Source organism: Haemaphysalis longicornis, unplaced genomic scaffold (genome assembly GCF_048455015.1).
Source record: "Haemaphysalis longicornis isolate Haplotype H1 unplaced genomic scaffold, Haemaphysalis longicornis Haplotype H1 scaffold_1, whole genome shotgun sequence".
Classification (NCBI taxonomy): Eukaryota; Metazoa; Arthropoda; class Arachnida; order Ixodida; family Ixodidae; genus Haemaphysalis; species Haemaphysalis longicornis.
Genome location: NW_027526203.1, coordinates 306,901,496 through 306,919,562, shown reverse-complemented (window position 1 = coordinate 306,919,562; position 18,067 = coordinate 306,901,496). Strand labels below are relative to the sequence as shown.

The following is an 18,067-nucleotide window of genomic DNA, read 5'->3' as shown; positions in this document are numbered from 1 at the left end:
AACACGAATAATGTAATTTTCTTTGCCAGTCGGCCATTTTAGGAGCCGTTTCACTGCTCCAGACGCCGATTCGCACTAAAATGCGAACGCAGGAGCATAAAAAAACAAAAAAGCCGGTGATGGAATACTATGTCTGTGACTATGGTGTAGTTCATTCCTTCAGCATGTGCTGCACAGATAGGCGTGTTCTTTGTGACTGGAGACAACGAACGGCGGCCTAGTCGTTTGATGCTAACGGATTCTAACACACCTCTATTTGTTTGTCTCTATCAAAAAGCTGTGTGACCAAACACGTCGTCGCTCTCGCATAGACAACAGAGGGCTGCTCAAATGCAAGAGCGAAGGCCCTCCCAGGGAAATATCGGGGTCTCCGAGCTTCTCGCTTATGCCGCCTCTGCTTTGGTCACGTACTTTTTGATATTACCGTGTGAGTGTACTGAACAATTTACAAAAAAAAATCTGAAAGAGTTATACGATATGCGATGAAGGAAGGAAGGAATCGCTCGCTTAGCCCCTAGGACGAGTGACAACCTGGTCAGGACTTGGCGAGGTAACGAGGTGACAATACTTCACGAACGGTTTCTTCTGCAAGCAAAAAAAGTAGTATCCAATTGCTAAAAAAAATCTTTTCGCCAGCGTTCGTGCAGCGCATTTGAAATTTGGTGACATCTTTGATACAGCACCCTCAAAGCTGCCCTCCGTATTAAAAAATATGTACTTTTTGAGTTGTACGTGGAACACTGTCATTGTTCACGTAGGGCTGCTATAAAGCTGGTGTAAGGAGTTCGAACTCTCTATATTTCCTTTGTTTTTATTCCTTTTTGGCCAGCTTCCACCAAGAGGCTGGTCTTCGGGACCCCGTTCTCAGCCTGACCACAACAGAAAACCCCTGGTGGAATGCCCGTGTTGTTACCATCTCGTCGACGAAAACGTGGCAGGCAAGTGACGCCACATCTCTCAACTGAGTGTAATAAATGCCACATTTGCTGCATAGGGGTTTAAAAGCCCAGAATGTTTGCAGCAACGGTATAGGTAACATTCTATTATTGAGAATTTTTGGTTTTGTTGTTAAAAATTTTTGAGCCCCGTTAAAAGGTGATGGGAAGTAATTCGAATGTCGCGAACGGTTATGGGTGTTGGGGCGTACTAACTGAACGTATTTAAGTTACACTTGCTGCACGTTGAAAAATAAATAGCGTTTTAAGATTTTCATATCAAAATGTGCCTCTGTTCGACGATAGGTTGCCTTTGAAGTGCTTGTACCGGAGATGGTCCTTGAAGAATCAGGCGTTTTTCTGGACGACATTGAGTTCGTCGACGGAAACTGCCCTCCAGAAAGTAAGTTACTGACATCGCCCATTGTACAGTAGCCAGTCAACCGTTGTTCACTAAAACCAAGTGCATCATCTAAACATGAGATGTTGTGAACGCAGTACCAATGGACATATCTCAGCCGGTGCTCGACTATTAGCCTTCTCCCCTTCTTCTTACCCTTCATCCCCGATAGACGCTGCTGTACCATCTTGTTCAGTACGTGGTTTACATAACATGGTGTACTTTTTTTTTGCGTACGAAGATAAATTTGTCAGTCTTTTTTGACCTGAAGACTGTATCGGTAATGAGATATATAAACCGTTTGCAGAATCATCGACATAGAGCAATAGCACAAATTTGGCACATATCGTTAGCGTGAGGGTTTCGACTGATTTTAATTCGCAAACCGCTTTAGGTTCGATACTATTCAAGCCAATACTCTAAAGATAACACTTCTTTCAACTTCTTTCAACGTCTAAAATATCTTCATAACGTAGTCAGCAAGTTAGATTGCTACGAAGTACCCGATCCAGATACTCTGTGTATATCATATATAACCCAGAAACTGGTTCATAAGATTTTTCTTTTCGCGGACTGGGTATTGTTCGCTGGCTTGAGTATCATCACTCAAGGCATATCGCGGCTACTGGCCCGCTTTCTTTCAGTTGCAGCAATAAACGCATTCAATAGCCACTTTAAAGAAAATCGCAAGAACAGCAGAACAGCGACTGGTAGGGGTATAAGCTGCGGCCAGCAGATCACGCAGCGCCGTTCTGTTCTGGCGTAACCGCAGCTTTGGAAGTGCTCGTAGGCCAGAAGGAAAGAGTAAAAGCTCTTATCGGCAGTGTTGCAGGGGGCTTGTAGCGGGACTCTGCAACACTTCCGATAAACGCTTTGAGTCTTTCCTTCGCGTCTGGAAGCATTGTGAAAGCTACAGTTATCGCCAACACGGAGCGGCACTGCGTGATTTGCTCGTCGCAGCAGATACGCCTTTTGTTTCTGCTTTGCTTTCGTGGCTTTTTTTTTATCAAGTGGCTATCCAGGGCATTTATTGCTTCAACTGAAGGAAATTCGGCGAATAGCTGCTACATCGCTGTGATGACATAATTCGAGCCGTCGAAAAACGCGAAGACCCGGAAAGAGAGAAAAATCTTTTGAGCAAGGTTCTAAGTAACCTGATGGGCGTATATAGAGCACTAATTTTTGGCTATTCTAAGTATTCTAAGTTCTGGATGGGTTGGTTGATTACGTTCCGAAAGCATTTAATGTTCAGAAAAAAAGTTGAAAAGTGTTGCAGGGCCCCTTAAAGTACCCTGATAAACGCTACCGTTTTTCCTTCGTGCTTGAAATCCCTTCGAAAGCTTTAGTTGTCGCCATCACAGAAAGGCACTTTGTGATTTCCTAGCTGTGGCACATAGGCTTTTGGGAAACTGAAATGAAACCGGCCACTAGCAGCGATATTACGTGCGTGACATCACGTTAGCACAGAAAGAATTCCCGGCATTGGGAGAACGAGGGAAGAACGCGAATATGTTTCGAGAGAATTTTCGAGTCATTTCTTATGCGTAGACCAGTGATACTTGGTTCAGGTATTTTGCCACTGCTTTTATGGGATCTTTGGGTGAGCTTATTGATTGTGTTCAGAGATTGTATCAAATGAAAAAAAAAAGAGAAAAGAATTACCCCCTTCCTAAAGAAAGTCGAGAGAAGCGCGAAAGATAAAAGTGCGTCCAACCTTAGCTGAAAGTGCGCCCAATCGATCGACAAACGTTCCAAGACCCAAATTGCAAGCAAAGAACAAACCCATGCGACGATTTTTCACGCACTAAATAACTGCATCTGCGAATGACCTAAATGTATACCGATGGGAAGTTTATGAGACAAAGGTATATTATTGTACTCCTTCATGATCTATGCGTGCATTGCCTTATCAAGAACCGTTCCTTTTTTGCTATTTTCAGGGAACCGTTTTGACACAATGGAAGCCCGGTTCCACGCACACGCCGGGTGTCCAGAGATCTTATCAGGGCTTTTCGGTCGACCAACCAGTCTAGGGGCGGGAAATGTATTAGTTTCTTTACACAACGCCATCGGACCCACTAAGAAAGCTCTCGCTTTAAAATATTGAAAATCTGTAGCGCGGGCCCTTCATGCCCCATCCCGGGAGTGTACAAAAGCGTCCTTAGGCCCGTACCATCGCAACACTGCTGAACAACCAATCACGATCAAAAGGGCCAGATAGGCCAATGACGGCGCCAAGTGGATTGTTTGACTCCAAAATGTCGGTGATGTGATGTTAGGCAATACGACTATGTGGATTTGAAATGCAGGATATCAGGGGGCACATTACATTTTTGGTATATATAGAGTATAGGCATACATTGAGAAACAATCCCATTATCTCGCAGGATAAATTGAGTTTAGTTTAGCATAGGTAGCAAGCTCGCATCCTTATACATTGTTATTCTCAACGCCTTTCATAATTTTTGTTTTCAGATTACTGCAGTTTCGAGAATCCTACGTGCCTGCATTGGAAACATTCGGAAACAAGTAAGCAAACGAAGCGAATATTGACCATGTCGTAATAAAGGCTGTTTATCGCGGTTTTATCTGCGTAAAAAATAGCTCAACTTGGAACGTTACAAGAACAAAGTGATTATCGGTTTCATGTAAAATGAGCCTAGATTGAAGTAACTTGTTACATGACCTGCTGAAATTCTTGCAGCTGAAACGGTGGTTTTGGACGCATTCAAGTAAAAATTAAAGCGACTGTTCACCCTATAAAATGAGCTTTGTTTACGGCAATTAGTGGTGTATTAAATTCGTAGCTTTCGTGCCCGTTCGTTCACTTCAAAAATAGTGTTGGGGGTAAATTTAGTCTGGGGAAATAGAAAGATATGGGGTGGTAAAAGTTTATAGGTTCATGCGAAAAACGGGAACGTCAGTTGCCCCAGTAAATTACGAATTTATGCTCTAAACGACTCTTTCGATGCCATTTTCAAATATTGTCACGAGCGTTTTCTCAAGTTCACAATTTTGATGCATGGCAAACAAAAATGACGAGCACTGTGACAAGGTCATATGTAGAGACTATGTCTAAGCTTCATAGACTTACTCTACTTTTCTCTACTTTAAAAAAATGCCTTTCCCTACAGTACACATTGTCGTCACTACGTCCTGCTGGGTAATGTTCGTCGCTCCACAGAAGTTGCTTGTGTCTACTTTACTAACAGTGCTTGCTTGTTTAAAGCGTTGTTCTTACCCGAGATCACGAGCGATGTAACTTTACGCAATGTATGCCAAGGCAGCCATTTTTTGTAAGCTATCTTTTTTTACAGCTTCTATTGGGTTGGATGCCACGTTAAAGAAAAAAAGTAAACCGGCAATGAGGGCATCTTGCTTTGTTACTTTGCGCATTTACTGTTTTTACACACTGCAATAAGAAAGAACTGCCGAACTTAAGAAAACGTCGAGAAAATATGATAACGAGGTTCGTTTGAATAGCAGCATGAAGTTGCAATTTTGAAAGTGGGAAAGGTAAGCCAAATTCATTTCCAACAATCATCATGCGGTACAACGCAAAGCGATATTTTTTTTTCTGAATTTCTGTTTTAGGACAAATTGCATAGAAAGTGCTACTAAAATCTAACCAACACTTTTTGCATAATTCTTAGAAATATTGGTTTTCTTGTTACGACGGATTGCGACCTTCGGCCAAGGGAAAACCGATAGCCCGGTTACCGTATAGTCCTGTCGTGTGTGTGTGTTGGCGGTTAGCTGAGTGCCAGTGGTGTCGTGGGCTGACTAAAGACGCGGCGGACTTATCATATAACCTGCTGGCTCGACGCACAAGTTGCAGGGCTTGCTAGATGGACCAACGTTGGGCTCGTGAAAGAACTTGGTATCGACCGGCTTGTGTCCTGCTCTGCGCACTGTCACCGTCGAGGGTACTTGTGTTGGCTGAGAGGACGTGCATCTGGGCCCGTGCTATTGTTACCGTGAAGGAGATGGGCACTCAATCTTTGTTGTCCCAGGAATAGTAGTCTGTTGTGCGCACCATGTAGGCTTGATTATGTTTTAGCTAGTCCTAGACGAAGCTCTCAATGCCTTTGCGTGTGTCCTTTTCCGCCGTCACTAAGCGGCCGTTGTTTTCCTCACCACATTGTGTTCCTCCCGCGTGCTTTGTTACTCCGCTATGTTTTTAGGAAAATCCATAAGCAAGACGAATGCAAGTTGTTTTAAAGACGATAGTCTTTCTTGGGCTACTTAAACCCAGAAATTTTGGTCTGTCTGTATGTCTGTCTGTCTGTCTGTCTGTCTGTCTGTCTGTCTGTCTGTCTGCCCGTAACTCGATTCAGCCAACCGGCCAATGTAAACGTCTAAGCCTGGTTTATATGTTCATACTTGTCAACTTTCTTGAACAAGAACAAGACATTACGCATGTATAAGACAGGAAATTAGTACACAAGGGATATTTACAGTGTTCCTTTATTAAAAAAATTCATGGATGCTTGGTTTTTAGATAAAAAATGATATTCTACATCTACTGAAGAAAACCGCCGCCTCCTGGCGGCATATGAAAAATCACGCGGTAACAGCAACGAAAGGTTCCACTAGCTATAGGTTCCGCGTTCTGCTTGAAACGCACGTAGAGCACGGCCACGCGGTTCTATAAACCTTGTAGTCGGCCGCCTCTATTCACGCGCGTCTCCGCCGTACTGCAGCGCTGGCATGGAGGAACCCGGCCTGTAGCAGTTAAACGCGGTAAATTCAAATCGCCTTGCACAAACATTTAGTGTGTTTACCTTGGGATGAGCGCGACGGTACAGAACAGCATGAAAGGTGAGCGGGAAAGCAAAAGCGGGCATTTCCTTTGCAAATGTCTACAAGGACTATCGTCTTTTGACGACATTTGTAACGAAAGGAGCAGATACGCGGCCAATTTTTTAATTGCGGAAGCATTAAGTGGCCCACTAAGTAAGAAAGTCGGTGTCGGTGGTGTCTGTGACTGCGAAACGTCTTCTAATCACACGTGACTACGCAGAATTCCATAAAACGCGGGCTTCGGCATAATAAATCTCAAAGAACCACAAACCTAGGCAACGCCTGGTCGCGCGTGCGCGGAGCCACGTGGAAATCTAGGAGTGCGGTGATGGCTGCGGCCGCCGTTCAGCATCTGGCGGCATCGACGCAAATCATGAAGAACACAAAGCGCTGACCCTGATACCCCCAGGACCTCATGGCCTCTCGTTTAATAAAGTGTTTCACTCACTCCCAATGCGCTGACCTTCCCTAGCGGCGCAACAGTCACCAGCGACTCAGATTGCTCTGCGCAACGGTAGAACTCTCACCAATATCGCCAAAATGATTTCGCTCTACAGCCAGCATGCTAACTTGGAGATTCTAGAACATAACCCGCACAAGTATATCCCAAAACTCGAAAACTCCCAGGAGCCCTCAGCGGCGTGCAGTTGGACGTTATTACATTTTGCTTTCAGATTTAATTAGAAGTGTTAGAAGTGTTTATGGGCCCGCAGATTTTAGGGACTGCAGTGTATAGCGTTACAGAGAAGGTATAAAAAGTTTGCACGCTAGGGGGAAAAGAATCGTACCACGATCCGCAAGTCAGGCGCGGCTCGTTCACATTAGTTATCAATAGCTTTGATACACTTGGTACCAAGGAGTGATGTCGGAATAATTCGAAGCTGAGCGTTTTACTTATATTTGAGGGATACTTTTGGGGAATGAAGCGGAAGTCACGTTGTTCCCCGCACTGTACCGTGACCTTCCTTACCACACGGAATGGAAGGTTTGAATTGCATACAAAAGAATTTTCAGCATTCATGATAATGGTGATCAATAGTACAAGATTCTGGTTTTTACGACTATTTTTGCTTCGACACAGGTGAGGCTGAGAGCCGCTGGGCGCTGCAGAGGGCAGGTCTTTCCGTGATACCCCGGGACCACACGTTGAAGTCACATGAAGGTTTGTCCGTTACAATTTATGCGTTTCAGAGCCTATATACTGAAACAGAAAGCATAAAATGTTTCTCTGTTCCCCATTGCACTACATATGTTGGCAGTAAAAAGAGCAAAATTTTCAGGGTAGAATACTGCCCATATACATTTCTCCGTGGATTGCGTCGTAGACTTAAAATAAGAATGGCCCCGTCTACCTTGTTTCAGACAACGAATAGTGAGGTGTGTGTAGGAGAGAGAGAGAGAGAGAGAGAGAGAGAGAGAGAGAGAGAGAGAGAGAGAGAGAGAGAGAGAGAGAGAGAGAGAGAGAGAGAGAACAACCTAAAATAAAGTCTGCGATCTTAACCGGGCTAAAATGTAGCTTGCTATGCCAGATGATTGTGGTGGCAATGATACTGATGATGGGGATGACGTTGAAGAGGTTGATGCGCACGAATGTGTTCAATCATTTACAGTGTCTGGTCAAGACCACTAAGGTGTGCAATGCATTTACAGTTATTACAAAAAGAAACATTCATTTGCCATCCCCATGAATTAACCTATTCGCGGAAGGCTATGAGCTATAAAATGCACTCATGTCATGGTTTGTTGCAGCGGTCAGTAGTACCGTACTGTGAAATCAGCGGTTGCTAGGGCACATAGTTAAGCGCCTTAGTACTGTAAGTGGGCTGTTGGCAAGAGCAGAGCAGTAAATTAATATATTGTTCTTATTTCATTAAATGATAATTAGCTTGCCTCACCATTGCTTTCCGCCTATGCAGTCTTCTACACTGGAAAATACAAATAGAGCATACCCTATAGCGAAATAGCTTTGTTAGAAACCTCGCATTATTCCAAGTGTTTGCAGGTACTCACTACAGTACATATAGACAAATTATCTCCACTTTTAACGAAGGATGGCTTATATCAAAGACAAATTTCTGTCCAAAGGACCTTGTAACAGCGAAATTTAAGGAACTTAACATTTCGCACCTGACGTTTTACCGAACTAGATATTTAGCGTCGCGTGATTCTTCCATTAGTCGTGATGCAGTAAGTAACAAGCAAGGAAAAAAAATCAAAGAAAAAAAATCACATAAGACCTCAAAGGTACTTCTGCTGCACACGTAGTCATTAATCGAAGGTAATTCAGATGAATTTGTTTTGTACAACACCATGCACTCACCAATCAGAAAAACGGCCGCTGCAGCCGGGATCGAACCCTCGTCCTAGGGATCAGCAGCACGACGTCTTCGCCGATGAGCCACTGCTGCGGGTGTCACGTTGTGAATACAGCCAGTTCTTTTTATTGAAGCCAACATAGCCATAACTTCCCGCATGGAAATTTGCTCTTTAAGTTCGTACGGATTGGTATACCAAGTGGGTTTAAATATTTGCACTGCAGTTCAGGCTGAGAGAGGAACATTTACGTTCGCAGGCATAATGATCTACAGCAATACTTTAAAACAATTTCGTGTCAATGTGTCATTGAGTGAAAACAAACAAACAAACAAACAAACAAACAAACAAACAAACAAACAAACAAACAAACAAACAAACAAACAAACAAACAAACAAACAAACAAACAAACAAACAAACAAACAAACAAACAAACAAACAAACAAAAGAACAAACAGACAAACAAACAAACAAACAAACAAACAAACAAACAAACAAAAGAACTAAAACGAAGGTAATGCGCTCTCATTATAAAGTAAAAAAAACATGTGGCAGCACAAAAAATAGACCATTCTTGATAACGCTGCAATGTAGAACTCGCTCAGTTCTTAAATGAATTAAATTTCTGTTACTTCTGCGGTTATTAGGAATGCATTGCCTTGAGATATTTGGTTCGCGCTATTGGATGCCCCTCGCAGACGAACGGGCTGAGGGAGAAAATTTCAGCCACAAAACCAGGAATAGAAGAAGCACTACCTGCCGTTACTTTGATTTGCAGGCCATTACCTTTTGTTCAAAGAAGACAAACCAGAACAGGAAGCGCGGCTGCTGCTTACGGACGACCGCTACCAGTGCGCAAGCCTCTGGCATTACATTTCGCCAGCCCCAGAGAACATGACAGTCGTGGCTGGAAATGTCGTTCTTGCGGAGAGTACAGATGGCCAGTGGAGGGAGGCCATGTTTGCTGTTGACCGCAAGGGAGTAAGCTTGCTTCTTCTCTTATGTTTAAAATCTTTCCTAAAAGTCGGCCACGCCATGCTTCCCAGCGGGTGGCACACAAAGCAGTTGGATGTTCTAATGGTTTTTATTCTCTTGTGTACGAATGTACGAATTATTGAAGCGCTAAAACTTGTTTCTAGCCCACGGAAAGTGTAGGAATATTCGTGATTTAAGGCACAGTTTTTTTTCTGAATGCCTAACAGGAGTGCCCTTCGAACGTTTTTATCCCAGTGCGGGAAAAAAGTGACACTGCAGAAACATTTCAATTGAATAAAATTTGCGTGTGAATTTGTCGTGGTTAGTGGGATTAGAATTCATTTCGTAGGTTGGAAATATCGCAATATACTCGTTATGTAGGCAGAACGTGCTAGGTGGGCTACTGGGTATTCCTTCGTCGACATGTGCAGGATGTGTACTTGAGTTCAGCGTGCGTTTTCTGTTGCAGACGGCGATTTCAGCCATTTCAGGGAAAAGCCCCGACGCGTTCGCAGCAATCGACGACCTTCTGCTTCGTGAAGAACCTTGCTACAAACAAGGTATGCGCAATACAAAAACTCCTGAAGATGATCACGCGAGAAGATAATGCAGTGTTTTCAGCGCGGGCTGTAACCGCGTGCACCCAGTAATGCGCTTTATTGCATCAATGGCATAATACTAAAAATTATTTTTCACTGATGAACACATTTTTTCAGTGCGGGTATGGCATGCGATGGCACGGGCGGCATGCCCTCGGCAAGCCGCACAATGTCACACGAGTTAAAATCAGCACCCGATAGATTGTCCAGACACTGAGGTTAAAACTGTGCACACTCCTTCCTGTCCGTGGTACCGCGCTCGTACTCCTTCCAAATCCAGGCGTAGACAAGCCAATCTTGGTTATGCAGCCTTTTCGATCCTGCCGTTTGCTGCTCATCGGCAGGATCTTGCTCCTGAACGCTCTTTCCCGCTTTCGCTCTTGTAAAGGCTTACATGACGTCCCATACCAGGTACAGTTAAGGCTTAATGTCCCTCTGCCATCGCGTGATTGTATTCAGAAGTTTGTGACATGGGCCGCTCAATTATCGCAATGTACTAGCAAGAGCGATCTCACACGTGGCGTGATAAGGAGAAATAGGGACTGCGCGCCGATAATAAGTAATCAGTTACTTTGGTAACACAGCCAGCGCGTCACTGCTGAGTGGACGATGCGCCTACTAATTGCGCGCTCGGCTACTGGTCGTTATGATCCTAGTGCATGACACGTTAGGGAGGCGGAGCCGGCTGGATGCTGGTTCGGTGGTAACAGTGTCTGTCTATCGCTGGCGAGTTTCCTTTGCGAACGGGCTGGTTTCGCCTGGGTAGTTTATTCACTGCTGGTGCTGTAATGTAGAATAGGATGGGGCGAATTTTGGGCATTAATTTTGCTATGAAGAACTTCCAGAGAAATATTGACAACGCAGATTTGAATAAAAGAAGCAACATGCAGTGGTAGAGAAGCTATGATACGAACTTATTTCGTTTCTTTTGCGACTGTAAATGGTGCCGACATTGTGGTTGTGTAAAAAAGGTAGCCAATATTCGATGCTGTGCCTCGAATGTTTAACATTTGACAAGAATAAGGCCTATGAGCGTAACAGCAATAAAGACAGCGGGATGAACGTGCTTAGCTTATGACCAATAATTCAGAATCAATTAAGTTTATCCCTGAATATCATTGTAGACAGGCTGTTTAACAGTTCTAAGTCCAAAGTTTTGCCTACCTGACTGTACTTTGTGGGCGGCTGTTATTCCTTAATTTATAGCTCATGCTGTCCACGTCATTAGATTAGCCGTTCCTTGGGTTTTTTCTTTGTTCATATATTAACATACCCAACTGTACGTTAAGGGAACAAAGAAACAAACGAAATAACTTTGTCGTGATTGTAAAAACGAACAGCTGAAGTGGCGGCCTACAATATGGGGGCGTGTTAGATGATTCAACGTCAGACTCTAACACAATACTGTGGCTCAGATTTACCACAATGCACCGAATTTACCAGTCACACAGCCAACAATACAATTTTGGAGAAAGAAGAAGTGCCAACAATAAAGCTTAATCTGCGCTGGACTAAGATAATGCAAGCATTACGTTCTTCTTTGCGGAGTGCCACAGCTCAGGTTACATTTTTGAGTTAAATAGTAGCCCGTTGCTGTTGCTTGCTGCTTTTACTTTGTTGACAGCATGAATTTGCCACTCTAGTGCATTGCGGTGAAGCTGAATGACGGGATTGCCGAAGTGTGCAGATCCATGCGATACAATTTATAGCTAACTGTACGAAATAATTTTGAAATAAAATTTCCCCACTGTGGTGTCAATCCCCAAAAGCTTGACTCCCGTTTTGCGCGCTGCTTATTGGACAATGCCAGTCTTACGGGACGGAAAAATAAAATAGGAATACTATAGAAGAATTAGTAAAAACGTTATCGTGACTGCTTCTGTAGGTAACTGAGCTGGTGCGAGTTTCTTGCAAACCGAGGACCAAAAAATGCAGGCTGAGGAGGAAATTATAAATAGATGGAAAGATGCTTAAAACAAATTTAGTAGAGAGATAGAGAGAGACAAGTAGGACTTAAGCATGCAGCCATAACACGAACATACAATTTAGTTTCAGATCCCTAGCTTTTAAGCAATCACGTATTGCTTTATCCTCTGTGCGAATGTCAGAAATTATGAAGTGCTTCCGCAGCGTACTGCGCCACCACCCTTGGGCTTATCAGCCAATCGGTGCACTGGGGCGAACAGTGCAATCATGTGGGCCCACTGAAGGCTGTCAAAACACTAAAAACTACGCGCTTGGGTTCGTTTTTACGTAGGATGGTGCGTCTAACATGCTTTCAGAATTGGTATCCAGTCACTAATATTTTGATCGCGGAATAAGAGACGGCTAGCACACAACTTCAGATTTTTAAAATTCAGATGGCATTGTGGCAACGGGTCTCCCCTATCAGCCTATCAATTATGTCCTGTTCCGTACGTAACAAGAAATAGTTGTTAGAGTAGCAAACGCACAGTCCTCGACCCGATAAGCAGAAGGGGGGAGGCTGGCGTTACGTTTTGCCCTATCCTGATCCTTGCCTGTGCATAGTTTTGTCCCCTCATATTGCCTCTGATTCGGGAATCGTCTGCTAGGGGACTGGAGAGGGGCGGAGAATAAAGCGAGAAGGAGCCAAGCAGTTCGTTTTCTTTCGCATTGTGGTTTTGGTCGTTACGCATGGTCCCTCTGTATGTTCTTGAGGCAAAAAAAAAGCCATTGCTTCATTCTGATTAATGCTGTCCAAATTATATTCTTATGTTCTGTAATAGTCGGGCCAATTTTTCCCTTATAAGTTTAGCTATGAGCAACGTGATTCATGTTAACGTGCCGGTACACGCAGCCGCCGTTGTTACGCCGCCGTTCAAGTGCGCTGCCTCAGGAAAGACAGTTCGTGCATTAGCGCGGTGCAACTTCATCAAGGACTGTACGGACGGATCCGACGAGATGGACTGTGGGTCCTGCTCATTTGAAAACAGCACGTGCGGCTGGTCGCTTGACGGCGAAGGTTTAATCCGTTCTGATGACTTCCACTGGAAACGACAGAAAGCTGCGTCTTCTACAGGACCTCAAGAGGACCATACAACGAGCTCTAAGCGCGGTGAGAAAACCCTCCAATATTGCACTGTTCACATCGTTTACTCGCGGAAAATTGGGAAGTTTGTTATAGAACCAATTAAGCGTTATTTTCCGTCCCTACAAGCCACGTTGGTGGAGCACTATTAATAGTCACTCGTCAGCCAGCCTCTACTACCGCAACGAGCAATTTAATCCAAAAGCATTAAAAGGCCCATTAAGCGGCAAAACTGGCACCCGATGTCTGTGCCACTCCTTCTAAAGTTGGTTGGGAGAGGGTGGCGCTGCACTGTTACCTTAGTCTGGAAAGGTTGTGGTTCCTTACCTAAGGAATGACGTTAGCGGGGAACAGGACGACCGTCTTTGGGCGCTGGATCCGGCGATGTGCATCAATGTGGCAGGTTCTGCGCGGAATGTGCGTATTGGTTTGAAAAGTGTAGGGGCTGGACATTAATGCTTTCCCATTCACAAGACATTAAAGTGCACAGGCGACCCGGGAGTTTCAACACACTTATAAGTTGCGTTGTCCAGGCACGCACTCGCTTACAATGATTCTTTTACCATTATCTCATTACGCTGAAACCAGTAGTCTTCTGGTTCGAAGTAAAAAGAAATATTTACCTCCGCACTGTTGTCGAAGGATGCTGTCCCGTGCTTGCGCGTGCTTACGCGAGCCCCGCTGCCGGCTCGGCCTTGTTCAGCATGCTTAGGACTACCGCAAATGCTTTTGACACAAAATATTGCGGGGCCGAGTGCGCAAAATAACCGATTCATTTTGGGAACTGGGCTATGTTTAAATTATGATAGCAGAAAATCTGATATTCTGATTAATTTACTTATCAATATTTTACAGGATACTACCTACTTCTCGAAACAAATAAACCTGTTGAAGGCATGACCTCAATAGGCGAAGCGTCCAGCCCAACACTTCACAACTCTGGACATTTATGTGTCGTCAAGTTTTGGTTCAACTACCATGGTTTAGGTGAGCAGGTTGTGTTTTTTTATTTGTGATTAGCGCATCGGCGTATATTTCGTACACATGATTCTGTGATCTGTCTAACAATGAACTCGCACTTGGTTAGTTTGCTATAATAAAGAGTTGCTAGTTTCTATTTGTGCCCAGCGGATCAAGCCAAGAAGTCAGCGATGCTAATATCAGCAGCTATAAAAAGATATTCCCTCTTTTGTGATCGGTCCTTGTTTCATCTGCGATAGAAAACCTTCCCACTAAAACGCCATGTAGCGAGCCCATGCACATGGCCGTCCACTCTTGGTGCGAACATGGCGCAGCGTGACCGTGCTACGCGGAGCGCCAGCGCACAAGCCGCGGCCGGAGCTAACCGGCGCAGGCGCACGGGGGTTTGGAGCGGGGGTTTGGAGCGGGAGCGCGCAGTGCTTGCTTGCTGTGAAGCACGCCTAACTCTCGGCATGCTTGCAGTAAGCTTCTAGCGTCCTAACACGCCGCGACCATGTTGCGGGAAAGTGCACTGAGTTCACCGCTGTGCGTTGCTTAGTTTCTCCTTACGACAACTGAGTGGTTCCTCTTTCAGTGTCACGATCCCAGCTAAATGCAAGTATTGTTGCAAACATTTCAGGTACTGGCTTGGTTTGATTGAATGAGAGGCGCTTTAGAGGAGGGCTGCATATAATTTCGGCGACCAGGATTTATTCAACGCGCACCTGCATTACGCAGCACGCGGAGGTCGGTGCATTTAGCTTCCACAGAATTCGGGCCACAACGGCTGGGCTTCGATCCTGCGAATTTGTTCTCAACGTCTGTTGGCTTTTTTTCACCTATATGAACATCGCCCATTAACGAGACGGTTCAAGCCGTCGCCCAGCAAGCGGGTCCCCCCCCCTGCACGATCGCCCTACGCTCCGGCAGAGTCATTGACTGGACCCACTTCTAGTCCGCTGCATTATAATGGATATATTGGCTGCATTATAATGGCTCGTTATTGGGAGACAACAGCCCTACCCTTCGTTTCCACCTGCTACGCATCCCATTTTCTCGTCCGACCCGTACTTCCTGGCAATGTGCCTACGTGAGTAATGAAGCTGTGGTCAACAGTTCCATGCGCCACAATTGTGGAACAGATTCTCTGTTCTTGAGGTCTAGGACTTCTGCATTCTTCTCTTTACGATCCCGAAATGCATAGCTTAGCCAAACGCCACGAAGAGAAAAATCAACAATATATTCAATATGTTTTCAATGTACTTAATACTGCTAGCAATGCCCTACATATAAACAAACACTTGCATTGTGGACTGAACATGTCCTGATTTTTTCATATTTAAGACATTTGTTGTCGATTTCCATAAGTTCGTTGATCACATTCGAAGTCTCATCGATGAATCCGCGAGCGCCTTCGAGCTAGACTTTGTACAGGAACCGTCCGATAAAAATTCCCCCGCATTTCCCCGAGGGGGAGAATGTGAAAGTGCGAATGCACGGTTGTCGGCCCGCTTGCGGCGCTTGCGCTCGGCCCCCGCAGCCCACCGCCTCGCCGCCTTCTCTTCCATCTCTTCCATCGGGTTTGTAGTATCACGTGTACACCACGCAGTTATCAAGCCGCTATAACGCCGCTGACGACGTAGTTTGAATGCGTTAAAGATATAAGGCGCGTCACTAACACTGATATCACCGTCGCGTCCGTGGCTTGGTCGGTAGAGCGTCGCGCTGCGGCCGTAAAGTCCTCGGATCGAAACCTGGCGCCGGATGCTACCTCTTTTTTAAATATAGAGGAGCACTGCGGACGCCGCCGCCGCCGCCGCCGGCGGTGGATGGTTTGGGGTCGCTTATAAAGTGCATTCGCACTTAAAAAAAGCGAGCCGGACGCCGTATCCGGGCATATGACCATGGGTCATACCATGCCAAACGTCCCAGCCGTAAAATCGACCATCCCGGATTTGCTCAGTAAAAATTGTGGGTCATCCTCGCATGGCCCACAATGCTCCCTGAAAGTGTTTTTGTCCAAAAAAATTTTGTTCTTTTTTTAGCGGCCCTCTTACCTCCAGGGTTTAAGGCAAACTTACGTCTGTGAAAAAATTCATGAAAGAGTAACTTCTCTTACAATGGCCACCATTCTTTGTGAACATCATGTTGAGGCCCTGGGCTGCTCTATGCCGCATTTTTAAAATATTTTAATTTTTTTTTGCTGTGATTACGCCATTCAGAAAATACACGATGTCGAGCAATTTCACGTTAAAGATTCCCAGGTGGTCAGAATTAAACCGGAGCCCTCCACTACGGCGCGCCTAATCGCCTGCGTTGCTTCGGCGCGTTAAACCCTACAATCAATCAATCAATCAATCAATCAATCAATCAATCAATCAATCAATCAATCAATCAATCAATCAATCAATCAATCAATCAATCAATCAATCAATCAATCAATCAATCAATCATCTGCTTTAGAGGACACCCCCCCCCCCCAAAAAAAAAAAAAAAAAAAAACGCTTCGCTCCGTAACCCTCTTTACTTCCTGGGTTCTGTCAAGTCCTGAGAATGGCGAACCGCGGTGGCTCAGGGGTTAAAGTGCTTAGCTATACTGAACCGGGAGACCCATTTTCTAACCCGGTAGGAGGCGCCGCATTTTAATAGAGGCGACATGCTAGAACGCGCGTTTGCTGCGCGATATCAGTGCACGTTAAAGAGCTTCGCGTGGTTATCCGGATCCTTCCTTTACAGCGTCTTCATATCCGGAGTCGTCTTGCGGCGTTAAACTCCATAACCCCCAAAAAATCAGTGCTGAAATGTTTGCAACAATACTTGCATTTAACTGGGATCGTGGTGCTGAAAAGAGAAAGCGCTCAGTTGTCGTAAGCAGAAACTACACAACGCGCCGCAGTGAATGAAGGGTGCTCTCCCGCCCGCGGTCGCGGCGTGCTAAGACGCTGCAAGCATACTACAAGGATACAGAGTTAGGCATGCTTTACAGCAAAACAAGCATGCACGGCGCTCTCTCGCGCTAGCAGACGACACGAAGCCCCGTCTCCATGCCCCTGTGCACCTGCGCCGGTTAGCTTCGATGCGAGGCCACGACTTGCAATGTGCGCTGGCGCTCCGCGGAGCACGGGCACGCTGCACCGTGTTCGCACAAAGAGTGGACCGCCAAGTACGTAATGTAACAGAACGAAGCAAGTCTTTATTGCCAAAGCAATTGCTTTCTGTTTAATATTTTTAAGCTCTGACTCTGTAGGCCTCAAAATTTGTAAATTATAAATAACGTTTCATTAGTCACCGTATTAAAATTCAAGTTACACGTTACCAAATTTAGGCTGGCATGTAATTTATAAGTTATTGTAACAACTTATACATCAGTCCGCATATCCTGCAATATTTTCAGATGACGTGGAATTATTGTCGTTGGAGCTGCGAGTTAACGGATTTCACATTGCGGCTTGGGAATCACGGTATCCCGCGGACAATCCATCACAAGGAACATGGAATGAAGGGATGTTTCTTTTGGGACGCTACCGCTCACCCCTACAGGTAATGCCACGCAGTAGTGTTTCGTATATAAGATTATAACCCGCGAGAAACGATTAGCGCCGAACTTCAAAAGGGGATTTTGCTCAAGGAAACAGGGATAAAATTGTGTTGACATTTGCGCGTTATCTCACCAGAGCCTTTCGTCAGTAGCGTGCCATGTGCAGATCAAAATAATCGTATATGTCATGGGGTGGCGCTTAGGCGATTCAATAACAGGGAAATATTGGGACACGTATGCACGCAGGTCGTCGTGCCATTATGGCATAATTTTTTAACGCGCATTTCATGATTAGGCCCTTCTTATCGATATCCGCTGAAGAATACATGGCAAACTTCAATTGCAGTGATTTTCGGACCATTTGTAGCTTAAATAACTACGGTTATGATTGGATTATGTATGTGGGCGTATCTGAGTGCACGCGCCCGCGCGTGCGTGCTGGCGTCAGCGGGCGTGTTTGTGTGCGTGCGTGTGTCTGTGTCTAGGCATAAGAC

The 18,067-nt window shown here is 45.1% G+C and overlaps 1 protein-coding gene across 2 annotated transcripts in view; it reads left to right on the top strand.

The window, feature by feature from the left end:
- LOC144149666 (MAM and LDL-receptor class A domain-containing protein 1-like) overlaps positions 1-18,067 on the top strand; it is a 308,201-nt gene that overhangs the window by 117,838 nt on the left and 172,296 nt on the right. For both annotated transcript variants that reach the window (XM_077681331.1, XM_077681329.1), the window contains exons 32-40: positions 830-938; positions 1,242-1,338; positions 3,811-3,864; positions 7,220-7,300; positions 9,231-9,433; positions 9,897-9,987; positions 12,845-13,102; positions 13,931-14,062; positions 17,430-17,575. In XM_077681331.1, coding sequence (XP_077537457.1) covers positions 830-938; positions 1,242-1,338; positions 3,811-3,864; positions 7,220-7,300; positions 9,231-9,433; positions 9,897-9,987; positions 12,845-13,102; positions 13,931-14,062; positions 17,430-17,575 — 1,171 coding nt within the window. The remainder of the gene's footprint in view (positions 1-829; positions 939-1,241; positions 1,339-3,810; positions 3,865-7,219; positions 7,301-9,230; positions 9,434-9,896; positions 9,988-12,844; positions 13,103-13,930; positions 14,063-17,429; positions 17,576-18,067) is intronic.